This window comes from Anomaloglossus baeobatrachus, chromosome 1, assembly GCF_048569485.1.
Source record: "Anomaloglossus baeobatrachus isolate aAnoBae1 chromosome 1, aAnoBae1.hap1, whole genome shotgun sequence".
Classification (NCBI taxonomy): Eukaryota; Metazoa; Chordata; class Amphibia; order Anura; family Aromobatidae; genus Anomaloglossus; species Anomaloglossus baeobatrachus.
Window position 1 is genome coordinate 345,188,450 of NC_134353.1, and position 26,394 is coordinate 345,214,843.

A 26,394-nucleotide genomic window follows, 5' to 3' on the forward strand; every position below is an offset into this window, starting at 1 on the left:
AAAATAGGGTCGCAGCCCAACAGTCAGAATCCATGCACAGGGGGCTGTCATAAATGAGGTAATGTCGTTACACACAGCAAAGATGGCAGCCCCCAGTGCTTCAGTAAAACTAGAATTAAATAAAATCTAAATAAACAGCGAATTTAATTTTGTATTAAAAAAACTTGATTCCACAATCACTATTAATACAAAAATAAAAAAAGCGCGACACCTTACCTTTAAAAGTGTAGTAGAACTGAACTATGTCTCATAACAAATATGTTGGCAGCTGCAGCTCACATCTCTGCTGTATTTCAACACTGGCAGTCTGAGATATAAACTGAAGGACACCTGCAGATGTGTCAGCTCTAATCTCACTATAGAGAGCAACCATTACATATCACACTGGTAACTCCCCCTTTATGTACCACAAGCTCTGAAGGCAAGTTCTCAGGAAGAACTATGTCCAACCCATAGATCTTAACAGCTCATTTACATATTAAGTAAAACATGGATTTTCCTGAAATGAGACATCAATCACTGATATGAAGGTATCATTTTATTCTTCATCTTCCTATGACTTACATGCCCATATAAACGGCTTCCCTTTAATACCTTTTTCTCTACGGACAGTAGTATTTCTAGGTTAAAGTAATGGCATCAGAGCTAGTGGGGGCCAGTACATAATACAAAAGCTTTAAGAACAGCTGGCTCCTGTTGTAACTGACACGCGCCCAACTCCTCAGCCCGTGTCAACCCTATTATGGTACTGTACCTGAGATAGGGGGAAAGCACTTGCAGTCTGGACATCGTATTTTTTAATTTTGCGGGAAAGTGTTATTACTAAGAAATTGTCAAAGCTATAAGTAAGCAGTTTGCTGTTAAGCTTCAGGGCAGCCCAAAGAAATAAGGTTGCATGCATGTGTGCCGGAAGTTCTGTACATAAGATATTATTTCTTAATGAAAAAAAATCAATGGTTGCAGATGTAAAATAATCTAAACAATAAAGCCTTTAACCTGGGAAGCAGTCTTTAGGCTGTGAAACCTACTTTACTCTGCAGATTTTCATTTATAGATGCCGCTAAAGTCTGCATCTCTTCAGCATCCTGAAGGCACCTACAAAAACAAGTCATTGCAGTTATACTAAAGGGTAAAGAAAACTTCAGACGAATCACAAAACCGTAGGATCACATAATATGCGAGTAGGGGGATGCATCGCTGCATTAGCAATCAAGGATAATGTCTAGGAGGAGCTGAACACCCTCAAGTTGCTGTTGCCAAGCTATTGTAGAAATCAGCGCCCTGATAATGGTAAAAGTATTTTCAATAGTCGCTAATATTTTTTGCAAGGTTCTTAGTGTTTGAATGTACATGACAAGGGATTAGCGAACCCCGTGGAAATCGGCCCCGATTCGGTTGGACTTTAGTTAAAAGTTCGGTTCGAGACTTGGACCCAAACCCCATACAAGTCAATGGGGACCCAAACTTTGGTGCTGTAAAATGGTCGTAGTAAGGCTATGTGGGCACGTGTGCGCTCTGCACCGCACCTAAAAGGTGCGCTTCAGAGCGCAGCTGAAGAGCTCCGTTCTGAAGCGCATGGTGCCGGCAGAGAACGTGCGCTCTGCATGCTGCCTCTCCCTATACACAGCATGCAAACCGCACGGAAGTAGTGACATGTCACTTCTTAGAACGCAGCGATTCGGGCAGCAGACGAATCGCTGCGTTCTAATATGCCACGTGCGCACGGCTCCTGCACAATCTCCATAGACTGTGCAGGGGACGCAGGACGCATGCAGTTAAGCTGCGGTGCAGAACACAGCGTAACTGCATGCAATACGCACACGTGCGCACATAGCCTTAGGGCTAGGGGTCTGCAAAAGGAATCAAAATGGGCATAAGAGCAGGACAATTGCCCTGCAAACAAATGTGGATATGGAATAAAAAAAAAAAAAAAAAAAAAATGAAGTGGGGTTCCTCTATTTTTGATAACCAGTACAGGTAAAGAAGACAACTGCGGGCTACAGCCCTGAGCTATCTGCTTTACCTTAACTGATTATCAAAAATAGAGGCGATCGCAGTTTTTTTTTTAAATTTATTTAAATAAATAAATAAATAAATAAATAAATAAATAAATACACAAAACATAAACGTGAGGGGCCCTCTTATTTTTGATGACCAGCCAAGGTAAAGCAGACACAGCTGGGGGCTAGTATTAGGCTGGAAAGTCCCATGATTATTTTGCCCCTCACAGCTTATTAGCAGCCTATCCATTAGATGAGCTAATTGTGGCACTTTGCCTGGCTCTTCCAAATTGCCCAGGAGCGGTTTCAATCAGGGCAATACTTTTGGGGTTGATGTCAACTGTGTATTGACAGCTGGCATCAAGCCAAGGGGTTAGTATTGGAGCAGAGTAATGTCTCACATCACCCATCGATTCCTATGGCGCTTTGTTCTAAGAACGTTCTCAGAACAAGGCTCCATAGGTCACTAGCGGTCAGCAGCGGACCCGGAATTTCCCATGAGCGTGTCAATTCACAGCTGACTTCAACTCCAAAAGTATCACCCCAACTGTCAAACACGCCAGGGAAATAGGGAAAAGTCAGGCAAAGCCCCAGAATTGATGCACCTAATGGTGCCACTTCTGGAGCAGCTGCAAGCTGCTATTTTTAGTCTGGGAAGGGCCAAATAACAATGGGCCTTCCCACCCAAAAGACGTCAGTGTTAGAATTCGAGCCCTGGACACCCGGTGACAGGTACAAAATCAATAACTTTTCCATTTCAGGTTTGCTCATTCCAATACATAACACAATGCTAAATCAGTGCAGGTCTCGGTAATCAGGAGAATGTAGGATCTGCAAGCTATATTTGTCAATTCCAGCTTCCACATCCCAAATTCAATACATCCAAAAAAGAGAATTTTGTTTACTTACCGTAAATTCTTTTTCTTGTAGTTCCGACATGGGAGACCCAAACCATGGGTGTATAGCTAGCGCCTCCGGAGGACACACAAAGTACTACACTCAAACGTGTAGCTCCTCCCTCCGGGCTATATACACTCCCTGGATGACAATCTATCCAGTTCAGTGCAAAAGCTGAAGGAGGACATCCACCCATAAGTAGAGATAGAGTAAAACTCGGCAAAACCAGAACTCTGTCTACTAACAACAGCCGGTGAAAAACACGGAACAAAAAACTGCCAACAGGCAACAGGGAGGGTGCTGGGTCTCCCATGTCGGAACTACAAGAAAAAGAATTTACGGTAAGTAAACAAAATTCTCTTTTTCTTTATCGTTCCTTCCATGGGAGACCCAAACCATGGGACGTTCCAAAGCAGTCCATGGGTGGGAAATAAACCAAACTGAGAAGTAGGCAAAACCTAACTTCACAAATGGGCGACAGCCGCCTGAAGGATGCGTCTGCCCAAGCTCGCATCTGCCGAAGCATGAGCATGCACTTGGTAGTGCTTCGAAAAAGTGTGCAGACTGGACCAAGTGGCAGCCTGACACACCTGCTGAGCCGTAGCCTGGTGTCTGAAAGCCCAAAAGGCACCGACAGCTCTGGTCGAGTGCGCCTTAATCCCCGGCGGGGGAGGCACCTGAGAACACTGGTAGGCATCGGCGATAGCCGACCTAACCCAACGAGCTAGGGTCGGTTTAGAAGCAGAGAGACCCTTGCGCTGACCCGTGGTTAGCACAAAAAGTGAGGTGCACCTTTTCGGCGGTGCGTGACACATAGATTCGGAGCGCCCGCACCAAATCCAAGGTGTGCAACGCCTTCTCAAAGCGATGCACAGGGGCCGGACAAAGAGAGGGCAATGAAATGTCCTGGTTAAGGTGGAAGGAAGACACCACCTTAGGGAGAAAGTCCGGAGTCGGACGAAGAACCACCTTGTCTTGGTGAAACACCAAAAAGGGGGATTCCGAAGAAAGCGCAGCCAAATCAGAAACTCTCCTGAGAGAAGTTATGGCTACTAGAAAGACAACTTTCTGTGAAAGTCTAGACAAAGGAACCTCCCTGAGAGGCTCAAAAGGGGGCTTCTGTAAGGCCGTGAGGACCAGATTAAGGTCCCAGGGATCCAAGGGCCGCCGGTAAGGAGGGATGATGTGAGATGCGCCCTGCATGAAGGTGCGCACCTGAGCCAGTCGGGCGATACGCCGCTGGAACAATACCGACAAAGCCGACACCTGTCCCTTGAGGGAATTGAGGGACAGACCTAACTGTAGACCTGACTGTAGAAAAGACAGGATGGTCGGCAAGGAGAACGGCCAAGGAGCATGGCCGGAAGAGCGACACCAGGACAGGAAAATTCCCCAAGTCCTGTGGTAAATCTTGGCCGAGGAAGACTTCCGAGCCTGAGTCATGGTGGAGATGACCTCAGAGGGAATGCCTGAAGCCGTCAGGATCCAGGACTCAAGAGCCACGCCGTCAATCTGAGAGCCGCAGAATTCTGGCGGAAGAACGGACCTTGAGAGAGAAGGTCTGGGCGGTCCGGGAGATGCCACGGCACCTCTACGGACAGGCGGAGCAGGTCTGGGTACCAAGCTCGCCTGGGCCAGTCCGGAGCAATGAGTATGACTCGACGGCCCTCCGTTCCGATCTTGCGCAGGACCCTGGGCAAGAGCGCTAGAGGGGGAAACACATAGGCCAGACGGAACTGAGACCAATCTTGAACCAGTGCGTCTGCTGCGAAGGCTTGAGGATCGTGGGAGCGAGCCACGTAAACCGGAACCTTGTTGTTGTGCCGGGATGCCATTAGATCCACTTCCGGAGTGCCCAACTTGCGGCAGATCGATCTGAACACTGACGGATGCAGGGCCCACTCGCCGCCGTCCACGGTTTGACGGCTGAGATAATCGGCCTCCCAGTTTTCCACGCCTGGGATGTGGACTGCAGATATGGTGGACTTGAAGTCCTCCGTCCACTGGAGGATTCGTTGAACCTCCAACATCGCCAGACGGCTGTGAGTCCCGCCCTGGTGATTGATGTAGGCAACCGCTGTCGCGTTGTCCGACTGAACCCGAATGTGCTTGCCCGCCAACAGGTGGTGAAAGTCTAGGAGAGCTAGAAACACAGCTCTGATCTCCAGCACATTGATCGGGAGGGCTGATTCGGACGGAGTCCAAGTGCCCTGTGCTCGGTGATGGAGAAATACCGCTCCCCAACCGGAGAGGCTGGCATCCGTGGTGAGTATCACCCAGGACGGAGTCAGGAAGGAGCGTCCCTGTGACAGGGAGAGGGGCTGAAGCCACCACTGAAGGGAGTTCCTGGCCTGTGATGACAGAGCCACCAGCCTGTCCAAGGAAGAGATCCGCTTGTCCCAACAGCGGAGAATGTCCAGCTGCAAGGGACGCAGATGGAACTGGGCAAAGGGAACCGCTTCCATTGACGCCACCATCTGACCCAGCACCTGCATGAGGTGTCTGATGGAATGACGGCGGTGCCTCAGCAGAGAGCGCACCGCCAGACGAAGGGACTGCTGTTTGACTAAGGGCAACTTGACAAGTGCCGGCAGAGTCTCGAATTGCATCCCTAGGTACATAAGTACCTGGGTCGGGGTCAGAGTGGACTTGGGCAGGTTGACAAGCCACCCGAACTGAACTAGCGTGGCGACAGTGAGAGAGACACTCCGCTGGCAGTCTACACTGGATGAGGCCTTGACTAGAAGGTCGTCCAGGTAAGGAATCACTGCCAATCCCTGGAGGTGCAGGACCGCAACCACTGCTGCCATGACCTTGGTGAACACTCGAGGGGCCGTGGCTAAGCCAAAGGGAAGAGCCACGAACTGGAAATGTTCCTCTCCGATTGCAAAGCGTAGCCAACGCTGGTGTGAGACCGCAATAGGCACATGCAGATAGGCATCTCTGATGTCGATGGATGCCAGAAAATCTCCTTGGGTCATTAAGGCAATGACCGATCTCAGAGATTCCAATGCGAAAGTGCCGCACCTGAACATGCTTGTTGAGAAGCTTGAGATCCAGGATGGGCCGGGAGGAACCGTCCTTCTTGGGGACTAGAAAGAGGTTTGAGTAGAAACCGCTGAACCGTTCCCGGGCGGGGACCGGAACAATTACCCCGTTGGCCTGCAGGGATGCCACGGCCTGAGAGAAGGCGGCGGCCTTGGAGCAAGGGGGTGTGGACAGAAAAAATCTGTTTGGCGGGCTGGAAGAAAATTCTATCCTGTAGCTGTGGGAGATAATATCCCGCACCCACTGATCGGTGACGTGTTGGAACCACACGTCTCCAAAGTGGGAGAGCCTGCCACCGACCAAGGACGTTGCTGGCGCAGCCAGATAGTCAAGAGGAGGCTGCCTTAGTGGCAGCGGCTCCTCCGGTCTTTTGAGGACGCGGCTTTGCGCGCCAGTTCGATTTACGATCCTTGGCTGCGGTAGTGGACGCGGTCGAGGGCTTCGAGGATGACCAGTTAGAGGAACGAAAGGAACGAAACCTCGATTGGATCCTGCCCTGGACAGGTTTCCTGGCCTTAGTTTGAGGCAAGGAAGTACTCTTCCCGCCAGTAGCCTCCTTGATTATGTCATCCAGCTGTTCCCCAAACAGCCGGGACCCAGCAAAAGGGAGACTCGCAAGGTACTTTTTTGAGGAAGCGTCTGCTTTCCACTCTCGAAGCCACAAGATCCTGCGGATCGCGAGGGAGTTAGCGGAGGCCACCGCCGTGCGGTGAGAAGCCTCCAGGATGGCAGACATGGCGTAGGATGCAAAAGCCGAAGCTTTAGAAGTTAAGGTCTCCAGCTCAGGCATAGAGTCCCTGGTGAGGGAATGCATCTCCTCCAGAGAGGCAGAGACTGCCTTGAGAGCCCACACTGCCGCAAAAGACGGGGAGAACGAGGCTCCAGCCGCCTCATATACAGACTTGGCCAAAAGGTCAACCTGGCGGTCAGTGGGATCCTTAAGAGAAGTGCCATCAGCCACAGCCACGACTGTGCGGGCTGAGATTCTGGACACCGGAGGGTCTACCTTTGGGGACTGAGCCCATTCCTTAACCACCTCTGGTGGAAAAGGAAAACGGTCATCTGAACTACGCTTCGGAAAACGTTTGTCAGGACAGGCCCTGGGTTTGGTAACAGTGGCCTGAAAGCTGGAGTGGTTAAAAAACATACTTTTAGCTTTCTTAGGTGAGGTAAACTGGTGTATCTCTACCAGAGAGGCTTGTTCCTCAGACTCTGGTGGGTTGAGGTTCAGTACGGAGTTAATGGACGCAATCAAGTCACTAACATCCGCATCACCCTCAGACAAGTCAATGGGGTACATAGAGGTAGCGTCTGAGCCCACAGTAAACGAGTCCTCCTCGCCCTGCACCTCGGCACGTGAATCAGAGCCGTGGGAAGAGGAAGGAAAAGGGTCCCTGCATCTCCGTTTAGGGGGACGGGGTCCTGGGACATGCTCTGGGAGCTCTGCAGAGCTAGGAGCAGCCGAAGCACCCTGAGAAGGGGGTTGATGCATGGACAGCAGTGTCCGGGACAGCTGCCCCATGGAGTCGGCAAAAGACTTGGAAATAGCTTGCGAAAAGGATGCTACCCAAGCCGGGGGTTCAGCCACCGGGGCCGAAGCAGCCGGAGGGACCCCTGCGGAGGCTCCAGGCTGAGACACAACCATGTTAGCACAGGCATCACAATGTGGGTATGTGCTTGGCTCTGGCAGAATGAGCTTACAAGCAGTGCATATAGCGTACATGTTTGCAGCCTTGCTCCTAGTGACAGACATGCTGCTGAGGTGGAGGCTCTGCAGCCAGAATACACTCCTGTAGAATGCCTGAGAGTGTAATAAAAGTCCACAACCAGAGGTTGTGGCTTACCAGCCCGTGCTCTCTGTGTGCCCTCCGGATTCCACCGCTCCCCTGTGAAGCGTTAGCCTTCCTGATAGTATGCAGCTGCAGCATCCAGCGCCCTCCAGCGCAAGAACGCTGAGAAAATGGCGCTGGGAGAAAGAGGGGGGGCGTGTATAAGCCCAAGAGCGGGAAAAACGGAGGGCAGAGAGATACAGGACGATATACAGGGGAGGGAACATCTCCCCAGAGAGGAGTGCCCTCCCCTCTGCTGGTCGGGCGGTGGGCGGCGCTGTATGCAAAACATGCAGAGAAGCCAAAACCGAAACTAGGCCCAAACAGAAGCCGGGGCCTAGATTTAACAATGCGGCCGACGAGCAGGCACCTTCGGCGCGGTTCTCAGGGGAAATCCCCAGAATCGGCCGGAATTTACAGTAACGCTAAAACACATACTGTCCCCCTAATAAAAGTACCCGGGACCCCTGAAAAACGTCTCTATACTTAGCTTTGAGACGCAGGGCCATGTCCCTGGAGAGGGGGGTAAATGCTCCTTCCAGCAGGGACCAGACAGGGCTGCGGATGGAGACCGGTCTTCTGCAAGCAGAGAGGACCGTGGAGGCTCCCACTTCAACCCAGAGCCTCTTAGAGGATGTGAAGGAGCGCGGCATGTGAAGGCTCCAGCCTTATAAAGTCAACCTTAACAGCACCGCCGACAGAGTGGGGTGTGAAGGGACATGCCGGGAGTCCAGACTGGACCCGCTTTTCTTCCAAATCTTTAAAATAAAATAAAAATGAGAAAAAAATATCAGAGAATGCAAGTGTGTGTATCCTCCTGAAACACAAAGCATTGAACTGGATAGATTGTCATCCAGGGAGTGTATATAGCCCGGAGGGAGGAGCTACACGTTTGAGTGTAGTACTTTGTGTGTCCTCCGGAGGCGCTAGCTATACACCCATGGTTTGGGTCTCCCATGGAAGGAACGATAAAGAAATACACGGTTTGTATATAATGAAAACTATTTTTTTTTTTCTTTATTCAGTATCGAATATGAGCGCCATGCACAGAAATACACGCACTTACGTGCATTAATAGGTTATAAATGATGTTACTAATGTGAGTTTGAGAATATGTTCCATCAGTCTGAATACACTTGGATACGCAAATCATTAAGATCCGCTGCTGGCAGCTCCCTTTGCCAACCAATTTTGTCCCAAATGTGCTTTATGGGATACAAACCCAGAGACGCTGCAGGACATGGTAGCATGTTTATGCAAAGCAGGCTGCTCGTATTAGCAGGAACAACAAGTGGCTTGGCATGGTCATGTTCAAAAATGGCTCCTGGGACTCACTGGTGAAATGGCCGTACCAGTGGTTCCACCAAATCACTATAATGACAAGCTGTTTGTGTACCTGGAATGAAGACTAGAGGGGTACAGTTACTGTATATTTTATCCCACACCATAATCCTGGAAGTAGCATCAGTGTGATGTTTCTTCATGAAGGCCTTTTCATTGACCACCACTTTCTAATACAAGAGTATTATGGTGCAGAGCAAGACGACAGTGGAGGATGGAATAGAAGTCTACCCTCTCCTACAGTGTCTTTGACATCATGATACCCAGGGATTTCACAATGGAAAGTCACACTGGTCCCCAGGATTATGGTGTGCCGCGGCATATTGTACTGTAGCCGGATTTTCTAGTCTCCATTCCAGGTATCCAACAGCAAAAAGTTACACCAATTTGGGAGTGGAACCAATGTTACAGCCATTACTCCAGAGTCCCACGAGACATTTTTCAACAAGGCAATGCCAGGCCGCATGTTACTTGTGGTATGGTGAGCAGCAAATGTGGTCTAAACTTGATACCATGGCTGCAGCATCTCCAGAATGGTCTCCCATTGAACCCATCTGGTGAGGTCATTGATCAGCATTTTTAAAAGGGAGCTGCCAGCAATGGATCTTGATTTGCATTTGTATGTGAAGTCAGTGTGGCAGGATTTTCCTCAGATATACACTAATAACATCACTGATCTCAGGTCAGAACGCACAAGTGCGGAGATTTTTGCATGTGTCGCTTATATTCGATAGTGAATAAAAATCGAGAGGTTTTGAAATCTTTGCTTTCAATTACTCACTAGCATATCATTAACATTTCTATTGATTCTGTGATTTCCATAAAACCACGATGACTTTTCCTTCTTGGTGTTGAAATTTATATGTAGAGAAGTGTATGAGGGACCCAAAAGAAGAAGGGAATTTTGTTTACTTACCGTAAATTCCTTTTCTTCTAGCTCCAATTGGGAGACCCAGACAGTGGTGTATAGCTACTGCCTCTGGAGGCCGCACAAAGAACTACACTTAAAAGTGTAAGGCCCCTCCCCTTCTGGCTATACACCCTCCCGTAGGAGTACGGATTCCTCAGTTTTAGTACCAAAGCAAGAAGGAGGAAAGCCAATAACAGTTTCAAAAACAAATTCAATCCGATAACAAGATCGGAGAACTTAAGAAACAACATGAACAACATGTGCACCCGAAAAACGAAACCCTAAGAACAAATAGGACGGGTGCTGGGTCTCCCAATTGGAGCTAGAAGAAAAGGAATTTACGGTAAGTAAACAAAATTCCCTTCTTCTTTTTCGCTCCTAATTGGGAGACCCAGACAGTGGGACGTCCAAAAGCAGTCCCTGGGTGGGTAAAAAGATACCACATGAACGGGCTGTCAGACAGCCTCTTCCTACAGGTGGGCCACCGCCGCCTGAAGGACCTGTCTACCTAGGCTGGCATCTGCCGAAGCGTAGGTATGCACTTGATAGTGTTTGGTAAACGTGTGCAGACTCGACCAGGTAGCCGCCTGGCACACTTGCTGAGCCGTAGCCTGATGCCGCAATGCCCAGGACGCACCCACGGCTCTGGTAGAATGGGCCTTCAGTCCAGATGGGATCGGAAGCCCAGCAGAACGGTATGTGTGAAGAATTGGTTCCTTGATCCACCACGCCAGGGTGGATTTGGAAGCTTGCGATCCCTTATGCTGACCAGCGACTAGGACAAAGAGCGCATCAGAACGGCGTAGAGACGCCGTGCGAGAAATGTAAATCCTGAGTGCTCTCACCAGGTCCAACAGATGTAATGCCAAGCGCTTCTGAAAGAATACGGATAGCGCGGAGACTTGACCCTTAAGCGAGCTAAGCGACAAACCTTTTTCCAACCCAGACTGCAGGAAGGAAAGAAAAATTGGCAATGCAAATGGCCAGGGAGAAAACCCTTGAGCCAAGCACCACGCTAAGAATATCTTCCACGTCCTGTGATAGATCTTAGCTGAGGATGGTTTTCTAGCCTGTCTCATTGTGGCAACAACTTCATGAGATAAACCTGAGGCCGCTAGGATCCAGGACTCAATGGCCACACAGTCAGGTTCAGGGCCGCAGAATTCAGATGGAAAAACGGCCCTTGAGACAGCAAATCTGGACGGTTTGGTAGTGTCCACGGTTGGCCTACCGTGAGATGCCACAGATCCGGGTACCACGACCTTCTTGGCCAATCTGGAGCGACGAGTATGGCTCGATGGCAGTCGGACTTGATTTTCCGGAGAACTCTGGGTAACAATGCTAGAGGTGGGAACACATAGGGGAGTCGGAATTGCGACCAATCCTGAACCAAGGCGTCTGCCGCCAGCGCTCGGTGATCGTGAGACCGTGCCATGAAAACTGGGACCTTGTTGTTGTGCCGTGACGCCATCAGATCGACGTCCGGCGTCCCCCAGCGGCAACAGATCTGCTGAAACACGTCCGGGTGAAGGGACCATTCTCCTGCGTCCATGCCCTGGCGACTGAGAAAGTCTGCTTCCCAGTTTTCCACGCCTGGGATGTGAACTGCGGATATGGTGGACGCTCTGCTTTCCACCCACGTCAAAATCCGCTGGACTTCTTGAAAAGCTTGGCGACTGCGTGTTCCCCCTTGGTGGTTGATGTACGCCACCGCCGTGGAATTGTCCGACTGAATCCGAATCTGCTTGCCTTCCAGCCATTGTTGGAAGGCTCGCAGGGCAAGATAGATTGCTCTGATTTCCAGAACATTGATCTGCAGGGTGGACTCTTCCTGAGTCCACGTCCCCTGAGCCCTGTGGTGGAGAAACACCGCTCCCCACCCTGATAGGCTCGCATCCGTCGTGACCACTGCCCAGGACGGGGGAAGGAACGACTTTCCCTGTGACAATGAGGTGGGGAGAAGCCACCAACGCAGAGAGTCCTTGGCAGTCTGAGAGAGGGAGACAGTCCTGTCGAGGGACGTCGATTTCCCATCCCATTGGCGTAGAATGTCCCATTGTAGAGGGCGCAGATGAAACTGCGCGAACGGGACTGCCTCCATTGCTGCTACCATCTTTCCTAGGAAATGCATGAGGCGCCTCAGTGAGTGCGACTGGCTCTGAAGGAGAGATTGCACTCCAGTCCGCAGCGAGCACTGCTTGTCCAGTGGAAGCCTCACTATCGCTGAGAGAGTATGAAACTCCATGCCAAGATAAGTCAGAGATTGGGTCGGGGTTAGATGAGACTTTGGAAAGTTGATAATCCACCCGAAACTCTGGAGAGTGTCTAGTGCCACCTTCAGACTGTGTTGGCATGCCTCTTGAGAGGGTGCCTTTATAAGCAGGTCGTCTAGATACGGGATGACCGAGTGACCCTGCGAGTGCAGAACAGCTACTACTGCTGCCATGATTTTGGTGAAGACCCGGGGGGCTGTTGCCAGACCGAAAGGTAACGCTACGAACTGTAGGTGTTCGTCGTGTATGACGAAGCGTAGGAAACGCTGATGCTCTGGTGCAATCGGCACGTGGAGATACGCATCTTTGATATCTATTGATGCTAGAAAATCTCCTTGAGACATTGAGGCTATGACGGAGCGTAGGGATTCCATCCGGAACCTCTTGACTTTTACGTGTCTGTTGAGCAACTTTAGATCCAGGACGGGTCGATACGATCCGTCCTTTTTTGGGACCACAAACAGATTGGAGTAAAAACCGTGACCTTGTTCCTGAAGAGGGACGGAGGTCACCACTCCTTCCGCCTTTAGAGCGGCCACCGCCTGCAACAGAGCATCGGCTCGGTCTGGTGGTGGAGAAGTTCTGAAGAAACGAGTTGGCGGACGAGAACTGAACTCTATCCTGTACCCGTGAGACAGAATATCCCTCACCCAACGGTCTTTGACGCGTGACAGCCAAATGTCGCCAAAGTGGGAAAGCCTCCCACCGACCGCGGGTGTGGGAATCGGAGACCGCAAGTCAGGAGGACGCCGTCTTGGCAACGGTTCCTCCGGCTGTCCTTTTTGGGCGTGACTGAGACCTCCAAGAATCTGAGCGTCTCTGGTCTTTTTGAGTCTTTTTTGACGAGGCGAATTGGGACCTGCCCGGTCCTCGAAAGGACCGATAACCAGACTGACCCTTCCTCTGTTGGGGTTTGTTTTGTCTGTGTTGCGGTAAGGATGAGTCCTTACCCTTGGAGTGTTTGATGATTTCATCCAAACGCTCTCCAAACAATCGGTCACGAGAAAACGGCAAATTGGTTAAGCACTTCTTGGAATGAGAATCTGCTTTCCAATGTCTCAACCACAGGGCCCTACGCAAAACAACGGAGTTGGCTGACGCCACTGCCGTGCGGCTTGTAGCGTCAAGAACAGCATTAATCGCGTACGACGCGAATGCCGCCATTTGCGAGGTCAATGGTGCTACCTGCGGGGCAAATGCACGTGTGACTGAGTCGACTCGCGCAAGCCCGGCTGAGATAGCTTGGAGTGCCCATACGGCCGCAAAAGAAGGCGCTAATGACGCTCCAATCGCTTCATAGATGGATTTCAGCCAGAGCTCCATCTGCCTGTCAGTGGCATCTTTAAGTGCCGCTCCATCTTCAACTGCAACCAAGGATCTAGCTGCAAGCCTGGAAATTGGAGGATCCACTTTTGGACACTGGGTCCAACCCTTGACCACCTCAGGGGGAAAAGGGTAGCGTGTATCTTTAAGCCGTTTAGGAAAACGCCTTTCAGGATAAGCGTGGGGTTTCTGGATTGCGTCTCTAAAGTCAGCGTGGTCCAGAAAAGTGCTTAATGTACGCTTAGGGTATCTGAAATGGATTCTCTCGTGCTGCGAAGCTGACTCCTCTACAAGAGGAGCTGGTGGGGAAATATTTAACATCTTATTGATGTTAAATATAAGATCATTAACTATGGCGTCACCATCTGGTGTATCTAGATTGAGAGCGGTCCCAGGATCAGAATCCTGATCAGTTACGTCCGCCTCATCACCCATAGATTCATCTCGCTGGGATCCTGACCATTGAGATGAATGTGAAGGCCCGTCATAGCGAGCCCGCTTAGGCTGCCCGGGGCCATCGTCCGAGTCAGAGTCTTCACCCTGAGGTGTATATGCCCGTCCCGGAGCTTGGAGGTAATTCAGCTGAGGGGGACCAGGGGGCAATGATTGCACAGTGTCCGTGGCCTGAAGTACAGGCCTAGCTCGCAATGTGTCAAGAATTTGTGACATAGTGAGAGACATTCTGTCAGCAAAAGCTGCAAACTCAGTTCCTGTCACCTGGACAGCATTCACAGGTGGTACACCCTGGGTCACGTCCAGCAGAGGTCCCGACTGTGCAAGCGCCGCAGGGGCCGAGCACTGCACACAATGGGGGTCCGTGGAGCCTGCCGGTAGAAAGAAGGGAATTTTGTTTACTTACCGTAAATTCCTTTTCTTCTAGCTCCAATTGGGAGACCCAGACAATTGGGTGTATAGCTATTGCCTCTGGAGGCCACACAAAGTATTACACTTAAAAGTGTAAGGCCCCTCCCCTTCTGGCTATACACCCCCAGTGGGATCACTGGCTCACCAGTTTTAGTGCCAAAGCAAGAAGGAGGAAAGCCAATAACTGGTTTAAAGACCAATTCAATCCGAGGAAACATCGGAGAACTGAACCATACCACATGAACAACATGTGTACCCGAAAAAACAGAAAAACCCCGAGAAAACAGGGCGGGTGCTGGGTCTCCCAATTGGAGCTAGAAGAAAAGGAATTTACGGTAAGTAAACAAAATTCCCTTCTTCTTTGTCGCTCCATTGGGAGACCCAGACAATTGGGATGTCCAAAAGCAATCCCTGGGTGGGTAAAAGAATACCTCATGATAGGGCCGTCAAACGGCCCTCTCCTACAGGTGGCCAACCGCCGCCTGAATGACTTATCTACCTAGGCTGGCGTCTGCCGAAGCGTAGGTATGCATCTGATAATGCTTGGTAAAAGTAAGTAGACTCGACCAGGTGGGTGCCTGACACACCTGCTGAGCCGTAGCCTGGTGCCGTAATGCCCAGGATGCACCCACGGCTCTGGTAGAATGGGCCTTCGGCCTTGAGAGAACCAGAAGCCCAGTAGAACTGTAGGTTTCAAGAATTGGTTCCTCGAGCCCCCGAGCAAGGGTGGATCTGGAAGCTTGCGACTGTTTACGCCGACCAGCGACAAGGACAAAGAGTGCATCCGGGTGGCGCAGGAGCGCCATGCGGGAAGTAGAACCTGAGTGCTCTCACCAGAACCAACAGATGCAAATCTTTCTGAAATTGATGGACTGGACGAGGACACAAAGAAGGTGAGGTGATATCCTGATTGATATGAAAATGGGATACCACCTTAGGGAGAAATTCCGGAACCGGACGCAGAACTACCCTGTCCTGGTGAAGGACCAGGAAGGGAGTTTGTATGAGAGCGTTGCTAGCTCGGAAACTCTCCTAAGAGACGAGACCGTTACTAGAAGGCCACTTCCCGTGAAAAACGGGAAGGGAGACATCCTTCAAAGGCTCGAAAGGCGGCATCTGGAGAGCAATTAGAACCTTGTTCAGATCTCAGGGCTCTAACGGCCGCTTGTACGGAGTGCTGAGAAGACAAACTCCCCGTAGGAACGTGCGTACCTGAGGAAGTCGTCGTTTCTGAAAAAATACAGATAGCGCTGAGACTTGTCCCTAAAGGGAACTGAGCGACAACCCATTTTCCTACCTAGATTGCAGGAAGGAAGGAAACATAGACGATGCAACCGGCCAGGGAGAAACACCCTGCGCCGAGCACCGAGATAAGAACATCTTCCACGTCCTGTGGTCAATCTTGGCGGACGTTGGTATGCTAGCCTGTCTCATGGTGGCAACCACGTCCTGAGGTAATCCTGACGACAGTAGGTTCCAGGACTCAATGCCACACCATCCGGTTGAGGGCCGTAGAATTCAAATGGAAGAATGGCCCTTGAGACAGCCAGTCTGATTGGTCTGGTAGTGCCCCCGGTTAGCCTACCGTGAGGCACCACAGAACCGAGTACCACAACATCCTCGGCCAATTTGTAGCGACGAGGATGGCGCGGCCGCAGTCGGTCTTGATCTAGCGCAGTACTCTGGGCAACAATGCCAGAGGTGGCACCTAAGGTAGCTGGAACTGCGACCAATGCTGAACTAAGGCGTTTGCCGCCAGAGCTCGATGATTGTGAAACCGTGCCATGAAGCTGGCACATTGTTGTTGTGCCGTGACGCCATTAGATCGACGTCCGGCCTCTGTCAGCGGCGCCAGATCTCCTGAAACCCGTCCGGGTGAGGAGACCATACTCTTTCGGCCACACCTCAGCGACTTAGGAAGTCAGCTTCCTAGTTTCCACACTTGGGATGTGAATTGTGGATATGGTGGATGCCGTGTCTTCCACCCACATCAGAACCTGCCGGACTTCCTGGAAGGCTTGCCGGTTGCGCGTTCTTCCTTGGTGGTTGATGTATGCCACCGCTGTGGAGCTGTCCGACTGAAGTCGGATATGCTTGCTTTCCAGCCGCTGTTGGAAGGATTGTAGGGCAAGATACACTGCTCTGTGTTCAAGAACATTGATCTGAAGAGTGGACTCTTGCTGAGTCCACGTACCCTGAGCGCTGTAGTGGAGAAAAACTGCTCCCCACCCTGATAGACTCGCCTCTGTCGTAACTATCGCCCAGGACGGGGATAGGAAGGACCTTCTTTTTGACCAAGAGGTGAGAAGAAGCCACCACCGAAGAGATTCCTTGGCCGCCTGAGAAAGAACGACGACTCTGTTGAGGAACGTCGACTCCTCGTCCCATTGGCGGAGAATGTCCCATTGTAGTGGACGCAGTAAAACTGCGCGAAAGGAACTGCCTCCATTGCTACCATCTTACGTAGGAAGTGCATGAGGCGTCTCAATGTGTGCGACTGGTTCTTAAAGAAGAGCTTGCAGCCCGTAGTGAATGCTGTTTGTCTAGCGGCAGCTTCACTATCGCTGAGAGAGTAAGAAACTCTATGCCTAGATATGTTATCGATAGGGTCGGGGTCGGATCTGACTTTAAAAAGTTGATGATCCACCCAAAACTCTAGAGAGTCTCCAGCGCAACGTTCGGGCAGTGTTGGCATGTTTCCTAAGAGAGTGCCTTGACAAGTAGATCGTCTAAATACGGGACCACAGAGTGACCCTGAGAGTGCAGGACTGTGACTACTGCTGCCCTGACCTTGGCGAAGACCAGTTGGACTGTCGCTAGCCGGACGGTAGAGCTACGAACAGAGGGTGTTCGTCTCCTATAACGAAGCGTAGAAACGCTAGTGCTCTGGATCAATCGGCACGTGTGGATAAGCATCCTTGATGCCTAATGATGCTAGGAAATATCCTTGGGACCTTGAGGCGATGACATGGCGGAGGGATCCATCCGGAACCGCCTGGTGTCCACGAGCTTGCTGAGCATTTTTAGATCCAGAACGGGACAGAACGGCCCGTTGTTATAGGTACCGCAAAGAATTTGGGGTAAAAACCGTGACCTTGTTCCTGAAGAGGAACGGGGGTCATCACTCTTTCTGCCTGTAGAGTGCACCCTGTTTGCAGAAGAGCAGCGGCCCGGCCGGGAGGTGGAGAAATTCTGAAGAATCGAGTTGGAGGACGAGAAGTGAGCTCTATCCTGTACCCGTGAGACAGAATGTCTCACACTCAATGGTCATTGACCTATGGCCGCTAAATATCGCCAAGGCGGGAGAGCCTGCTACCGACCGAGGCCGCAAGTCATGAGGAAGCCGCCTTGGAAGCGGGTTTTCAGACTGTCGCTTTTTTGGGCGAGACTGAGCCCGCTAAGAATCTTAGCTCCTCTGATCCTTTTGAGTCCACATTGGACGAGGAAAAATGGGACCTGCCCGAGCCTCGAAAAGGCCGAAAACCCCGACTGCCTCTTGCTCTGTTGGGGTTTGTTGTGTCCGGGCTGAGGAAAGGATGAATCCTTACCCCTGGACTGTTTGATGGTTACATCCAACGCTCACCAAACAGTCGGTCAGCAGAAAAAGGCAACTGGTTAGGCAACCTTTTTTGGAAGCAGACCAGGCTCTGCTTAAAAACACGGAGTAGCGGAGGCTACCGCCGCACGGGTCGCAGAGTCCAGGACAACCTGAATCGCGTAAGAAACAAATGCAGACATTTGAGAGGTTAAGGATGCCACCTGCGGCACAGATGTACGTGTAACCGTGTCAATCTGTGTAAGACAAGCTGAAATAGCTTGGAGTGCCCCAAGGGAGAGAATGTCGGAGCCAACGGTGCGCCGACAGCCTCATAGATGGCTTTCGACCAGAAATCCATCTGTCTGTCAGTGGTATCTTTGAGTTTGCAGTTCCATCTCCCACTGCAACTATGGATCTAGTTACAAGCCTGGAGATTGGAGGATGCCGCTCGGGACATTGGGTCCAGTCCTTGACCAAGTCAGGGGACAGGGATAACGTGTATCCTAAGCCGTTTGGAGAAGCGCATATCTGGATAAGCGTGGTGTTCCTGGACTGCCTCTCTGAAGGCAGAGTGGTCCAGAAAAATACGTGAAGCTGACTCCTCCACTGGAGGAGCTGTGAGAAATAACCCACATTCTATAGATGGACGCAATAAGATTATTTACTATGGCGTCACAATCAGGTGTATCCAGATTGAGAGCGGTCTCAGGATCAGAATCCTGAGCCGCTACTTCCGCCTCATTACACAGCGAGTCCTTCTGTTAGGACCCTGATGAAACCGAGGCCGCTCATAGCGAGCCCACTTAGGCTGTCTGGGACTGACGTCCGTGCAGAGCCGTGACTCTGGGATGCGTGTGACATTCCCGGAGCTGTTAGTTATTCACACTGAGGGGGGCCATGGATCAATGATTCAACAGTGCCCATATTGTGAGAGACATGTCCGGACTGCTAGGCTTCTAGTATCATAGCCATAGTCTCAGAAAAACTGTCAGTAAATACTGCAGACACCGTCCTCATCCCCTGGCCATTAGTGCATACAATGGGAGTCTATGTACCTGCCGGCCGTATAGCCGTACATGCTGTACCAGCTGTATAGAAAAACATGTGGTTCTGCACCTTTGTTTTACACAGAGAATATGCTGATAACTCCTCCGCATAATCCAGGAGGGTATATACAACGTGCGACCAAACAGTGCAATGTATATAGTACTGCACTTCTGCACTAGTGGGGTTAGCACCACAGGTGCTGCTTAACGCCTGTTACAGCGATTGTGTGACTATCAGAATGCCAGGGTCTTCCACACTTGTCTCTGTATCGTACAGAAACTGACACTAATGGCTGCCGGTGTCCTTGTAGAGAAGGAAGCCGTGGGCGTGCCTGAGAAAGTGCGGGAATCCGGATTCACAGTGCACACAGTGAGAGGGGTGGAGTATGCAAAACATACTCCAGCTCTCAGCTCTGCTCTATGCAGCGTCACGCCCCTACCCTGACTGTCAGGGCTGTGGGCGGTAACGAAGGGAGACTAGGCCCAGAAGCCGGGGACTCGAGTTAACAGCGCGGCCGCCGTAAAAGCGCGGGCCGCGCTGAAGTCCCCGGCGCACCACAAGTGCCAGCCGCGCCGCAGTTCCAGCGGCCGGCGCGACCGATTCATAGAAGTGGCCAGCGTCCCGCCCCTCTCCTGACTGGCAGGTCTGGGGGCGGGAACGAACGGAAGCAGGCCGCAAAAGCCGGGGACTCTAGTTATCAGCGCGGCCGCCGTAAAAGCGCGGGCCGCGCTGAAGTCCCCGGCGCACCACAAGTGCCAGCCGCGCCGCTGCCAGCGGCCGGCGCGACCGAATCCTGGAAGTGGCCAGCGTCCCGCCCCTCTCCTGACTGGCAGGTCTGGGGGCGGGAACGAACGGAAGCAGGCCGCAAAAGCCGGGGACTCTATTATCAGCGCGGCCGCCGTAAAAGCGCAGGCCGCGCTGAAGTCCCCGGCGCACTACAAGTGCCAGCCGCGCCGCAGTCCCAGCGGCCGGCGCGACCAATTCCCATAAGTGAGCCTGCTTCAGCAAAGCTGAATGAGGCCATGGCACAGGCGCCGCAGCGCTGATGTCCCCCGGCGCACTACAACACCCAGCATGCTGCGGTGTGAGCGCCAAATGCACGGGGACACAGAGTACCTTGAGGAAGCAGGGCCATGTCCCTGATGTACTCCGCTCCATCCAGCATCTTCTCCAGGGGCTGTAGATGGAGCACGGTCTCAGTGCCTGGAGACCGGTAAATCCCACTTCACCCAGAGCCCTGTAAAAAGGGATGGGGAAGGAATCAGCATGTGGGCTCCTGCCGCCGTACCCGCAATGGGTACCTCAACCTTACAAACACCTCCGACATACAGTGGGGTGAGAAGGGAGCATGCTGGGGACACTATATGTGTCCTCTTTTCTTCCATCCGACATAGTCAGCAGCTGCTGCTGACTAAAAAGTGGAGCTATGCGTGGATGTGTTGCCTCCTTCGCACAAAGCACAAAACTGGTGAGCCAGTGATCCCACTGGGGGTGTATAGCCAGAAGGGGAGGGGCCTTACACTTTTAAGTGTAATACTTTGTGTGGCCTCCAGAGGCAATAGCTATACACCCAATTGTCTGGGTCTCCCAATGGAGCGACAAAGAAAGTCCCACATGCGGTGCAGGAAGCATATAATGTCTGTGCCTTGGCACCCTTGCGTTTTACGGACGACATGCTGCTGGCTCTCTGCAATGTGAGAGAGTCTATAGCCAAAGGGCGACCAGCGCTATGTAATACCAAGTATTTGTAGAAACAAAATACTAAGAATACTACTGGCACAAGAGGGGGTGAGCCCTGAGGGCTGCTTACCGCCCGCTGAATAGCGGGTAAGAGGCGCAGAATTCCTTGTCTGGGTCTCCCCGGCTCCCCTCTGCAGCTCAGCGTGTCAGCAGGAATGGCTGCCGGCGTCTGTGGAGAGGGGCGGTCCGTGGGAGTTTCCAAACAAAAGTGCGGGAAACAGTGTCCCCTCTGTGCCGATTGTGAGGGCTGGAGTATGTAAAAACGACTCCAGCCCTCGGCGCTGATGCACTGGCCAGCGTCCCGCCCCTCTCCTGACTGGCAGGTCTGGGGGCGGGAACGAACGGAAGCAGGCCGCAAAAGCCGGGGACTCGAGTTATCAGCGCGGCCGCCGTAAAAGCGCGGGCCGCGCTGAAGTCCCCGGCGCACCACAAGTGCCAGCCGCGCCGCAGTCCCAGCGGCCGGCGCGACCGATTCCCAGAAGTGGCCAGCGTCCCGCCCCTCTCCTGACTGGCAGGTCTGGGGGCGGGAACGAACGGAAGCAGGCCGCAAAAGCCGGGGACTCGAGTTATCAGCGCGGCCGCCGTAAAAGCGCGGGCCGCGCTGAAGTCCCCGGCGCACCACAAGTGCCAGCCGCGCCGCAGTCCCAGCGGCCGGCGCGACCGATTCCCAGAAGTGTGCCTGCTTCAGCGAAGCTGAATGAGGCCATGGCACAAGCGCCGTAGCGCTGATGTCCCCCGGCGCACTACAACACCCAGCATGCTGCGGTGTGAGCGCCAAATGCACGGGGACACAGAGTACCTTGAGGAAGCAGGGCCATGTCCCTGATGTACTCCGCTCCATCCAGCATCTTCTCCAGGGGCTGTAGATGGAGCACGGTCTCAGTGCCTGGAGACCAGTAAATCCCACTTCACCCAGAGCCCTGTAAAAAGGGATGGGGAAGGAATCAGCATGTGGGCTCCTGCCGCCGTACCCGCAATGGGTACCTCAACCTTACAAACACCTCCGACGTACAGTGGGGTGAGAAGGGAGCATGCTGGGAGCCCTGTATGGGCCCTCTTTTCTTCCATCCGACATAGTCAGCAGCTGCTGCTGACTAAAAACAATGGAGCTATGCGTGCGTGTCTGACCTCCTGCGCACAAAGCTAAAACTGAGGAATCCGTACTCCTACGGGAGGGTGTATAGCCAGAAGGGGAGGGGCCTTACACTTTTAAGTGTAGTTCTTTGTGCGGCCTCCAGAGGCAGTAGCTATACACCACTGTCTGGGTCTCCCAATTAGGAGCGAAAAAGAAAACAAAAAGCATCATTTATTGCAATGGAGGCACAGCAAAATCAGTTGTGTGAGCCTTGATTGCCTAACATGCTAGTATCAGACACCTATTACATGGCATATCTTGTTCCATTAGTATAACATCTATGGGCATTCTATATGACGGTCTCCTCTGCAGCAGAGTGATACAGAAAGGACCAAGTATTACATTTAAAAGGGAACCTGTAAGATCCCCTATGCCCTTCAACCAAGCAGGATTGATACCCGTATGCCCAAATTCCCTCCCCTAACCGACCCTGTATAATGCTATTCACTAGTATGAAGGGTTTTAGGTTTAAAAAAAAAAAAAAAAAAAAAGGACTAAAACTGAGCTGTTCCTATACCTAATTAGTGTCTCGCCTAGGGCATTGTTTCCCAGGAGTAGTCAGCCCTCTTTCCGTGTTATTACACCTCTGTGAGTATGATAACATGATTTCCACGAGGCGGCGTCACCACCAGCTCCTGGATATCTCATGCATCCATAAGGCACATTGTGCATGACCGGACGTTCAGAATACAGCTCCCGTACACCTCTTCTGAACTTCTGGTCATGCGCGGTATGTATAATGACGCTAGGAAGCATCCATCTGGCTTAAAAGGAGAACTGACACAGCCAAAATGAGTCGTGAGCACGAGCAAGATGTCCAGGAAATGGTGGTGACACCAACTCCTGGAAATCATGTTATCACGCCCACAATGGCGTGATAACATGGAAAGAGGGCCAACTAGTCTGGGGAAATGACGCCGCATCGACTAGTCAAGGGCCTAAATAGCATAGGGATAGTACAGTTTAGAAGTCGTTTTTTTAAAAAAAAACAAAACATTCTTATTAGTGAATAGCATTATACAGGGCTGGTTAGTGAGGAAATTTAGGCATTAAAAGGTATAAATGCTGCTGGGCTATAGGGCAAATGGGAACTGACAGGCTCCCTTTAAATGGGTGCCAATCATCAGTAAGTTCTCAATGAGAAGAAAAAGTACTTAAAAAAAAAAAAAAAGTACAGTATGTTCAATGCATCTTTTAATGTGGCTGATGTGACCTTGCAACATTCATAAGCAACATCTTAAGCATAACACAATGAGCTCTGCGTTACTGCACCATACAGCAATTGTACAGCAGCTCTGCGTTACTGCACCATACAGCAATTGTACAGCAGCTCTGCGTTACTGCATCATACAGCAATTGTACAGCAGCTCATATTAACACAGAGGCTACCTGCTAAATCTACCTTATGTTTGGAAGGCGATCGTGCTTCTCCTGGAAATCATCCAATGCCAGCATTGCCAAATGGATGCTTAATGGTGCCTGAAAAGTCAGAAGAAAAATATACATGAAATGGCAAACGTACTGAAATATTGGGGCTTCCAACATGCACAATACAAGCTCATTAGGGAGACTCTACAGCTTTAAAATATTAATTCAGCACTTAATGACATTTACAATGCACAGTAATAGTAATGACCAATTTATCACTTGGACTGCTAGTATCTGGTGGTTATACGCACTTTCAGGGCTCCATAGAGTTATTGAAAGATTAGTGTTTTAGGATTATTTTCAATTTTATTCTTTAATTTACAAAGCGGTTATTCATTTAGACTTTGTAACAATTTTTAGTATTCAAGCTGTAGCAAAAAATAAGCAAAAGTTGAGCAAAGCCATAGAATAACACTGCTTTACATCAATTTTGCTGACTACAAGAGAACGTGAGCTTTATGTATTTTTATGTGCTGAACCCAAAAATCACATTCGTTTTCTCCAGTCATGTCCAATTATTCTGCAAAAAGCTGTTTAACCCCTTCACGACCGGCCGTATTTCTGCTTTCAGTTTTTGGGTTTTTTTGCCATTCTGCTTCAGAGCTGTACTTTTAAATGGATCCATGAGTTTTACCATATAGTTACTGGATAACGGCAGAAAAATTCCAAATGCGAAAACATTGCAAAAAAAAAAAAGTGCGACAGCACTATTGTTTTTGAGATATTTTATTCACTGTGTTCGCAATATGGTAAAACTGATGTGTGGGTGTGATGCCTGAGGTCGGTGCAGGTTCGTAGACACCAAACATGTATAGGTTTACTTTTATCTAAGGGGTTAAAAAAAAAAAAATCAGAAATTTGTCAGAAAAAAGTGCCGTACGTTTTACACCATATTCCGTGACCCGTAGTGTTCTCATTTTTCGGGATTTATGGCTCAGTGACTGCTTATTTTTTGCGTCTCAAGCTGCCGTTTTTAACGGCACCATTTTTACACAGATGCTACGTTTTGATCGCCCGTTATTGCATTTAGTGCAAAATTTGTGGCAACCAATACACGTAATTTTGGCGTTTCGATTTTTTGCAGCTACGCCGTTTACTGATCAGATTGATTTTATATTTTGATAGATCGGGGATTTCGGAACGTGGCGATACCAAATGTGTGTATATTTTTTTAACCCTTTAATTTTCAATGGGTCAAAAGGGGGGTATATGGACCAGCAAACTGATCGCTTTGTCATATCTGCTGATCACAGCATCACAGATGTGAACAGCAGATATGCTCATTTCCTGTCTCACACAGCTCCGGGCCGGGTGAAACAGAAAGTGAGTCATGTGAGCTACAGGAGTCACCACATGACTTCCGGTATTGGCCGGTTAGTAAATGTTTACCGCCCATGACATTATAATGGCGCTGTCACATATTGATAGCGCCAATTAAGAGGTTAAACGGCACGGTGATTCTGCTCGTGCCTGGCAGGCACACATCTCAGCTGTAAAAATTAGCTGAGATGTGCGCCGATCGCTACAAGCTGCCGGCAGCAGACCGCGGGCAGTAACACTATAACCGCTAGGATGTAAGATTACTTCCTGCGGTTGTTACGGGGTTAATAAGGAACTCTTACAGTAATAATGTAATATTCTATGTAATTATATTTATGTATGCTGACTTTGTAATCGGTATAACTAATAGGGAGACTGCTTAACAAGCACTGAAACTGCAGACGTCAAAATTTTATGGCTATATACAGTTGGTACAGAAAGTATTCAGACCCTGTTAAATTTTTCACTTTGTTTCGTTGCAGACATTTGGTACATTCAAAATAGTTCATTTTTTTCTCATTAATGTACACTATGCACCCCATCTTGACAGAGAAAAAACAGAAATGTAGAAATTTCTGCAAACAGAAGTGACTCCCCCCCCTCCTCCAGCCAGCAAGCTAGAGAAAAGTTAACACTGTGTGTGCAGGATCCTTGGGGCTCTCCTCCTTGCACTCAGCAAGGGACTTTCTCATAATACTGTAAATGTCCTGGGAGCCTTCCCTGCAGCGTCCTTTCTCCATTTGTGTGGGAAACCAGTCAGGGGGATCTCACCTTAAAACACTGCTTCAGTCCAGGCAGTGAAAATAGCAGAGTCAGCTTGCTGTGTCCGGTCACACCAGTGCCATATTCAACTCAGAGCCTGCAAAGAGGGGCTGAGGAATTGGTGCCATATTCAACTCAGAGCCTGCAAAGAGGGACTGAGGAATTGGGCTATACGGGCACAGGACTCTACCCTGGGCTTTGGAAAATCGGTGTCTGTGGAACCCGTCGTCCAGCCCAGGATCCAGCGTCGCAGGAGGGGGTACTCCACATTCCCGCCCGTTGATGGTAGTGGGAGATCGGTCCCAAAAAGGAAACAGTCGCCCTCAAAAAATAACAAACCTTGAAAGGAAATGCCTCCTACAGACACTAAGCTAAAACTGGGGTTGCCTGGCCCGGCCAGGTGGTGTATACTGCAGAGGAGGAGCTATGCTTTTGCATCTACTTCGTGTCCTCCTATGGATAGGCAGCATAACACCCATGGTCCTGTGTCCCCCAATGAGGCGTCAGAGAAAATAAAAATGACATAGGGTCTCACCATATTATGATACCCAATACAGATAAATCATACAGCTACAGGCTGCAGCCTCCAGCTGTATGCTTATCTTAGCTGTGTATCAAAATAATAGGGACATCATGCTGTTTTATAATTAAATAAATAAAAAAACTGCATGCGGTCCCCCCAATATTGATACCCAGCCAAGATAAAGCCCACAGCTGGGGGATAGTATTCTCAGGCTGGAGAGACTTAGCCTAAAAATATCAATATGAATGAGCTGCATGATCATCGGTCACTTCACTCGGGTGATTTCCGGTCCCTGCTGGCGATACCTGTGAACGTAAATGGCCTAAGTGATGTCACTGCTGAATGAGCGGCTCATTCATTTTCTCTACACTAGACCCGCAGACAGCGTCTGAGATTGGTTGCAGTCAGATGCTGGG

General features: G+C 50.5%; 1 protein-coding gene across 1 annotated transcript in view; it reads right to left on the bottom strand.

Annotated features, from left to right (window-relative positions):
- The window catches only part of UBA6 (ubiquitin like modifier activating enzyme 6), a 253,385-nt gene that overhangs the window by 172,916 nt on the left and 54,075 nt on the right, over positions 1–26,394 (bottom strand). The window contains exons 11-12 of the mRNA XM_075341882.1: positions 23,348–23,424; positions 1,029–1,095 (exon numbers count right to left, since the gene is read on the bottom strand). Coding sequence (XP_075197997.1) covers positions 1,029–1,095; positions 23,348–23,424 — 144 coding nt within the window. The remainder of the gene's footprint in view (positions 1–1,028; positions 1,096–23,347; positions 23,425–26,394) is intronic.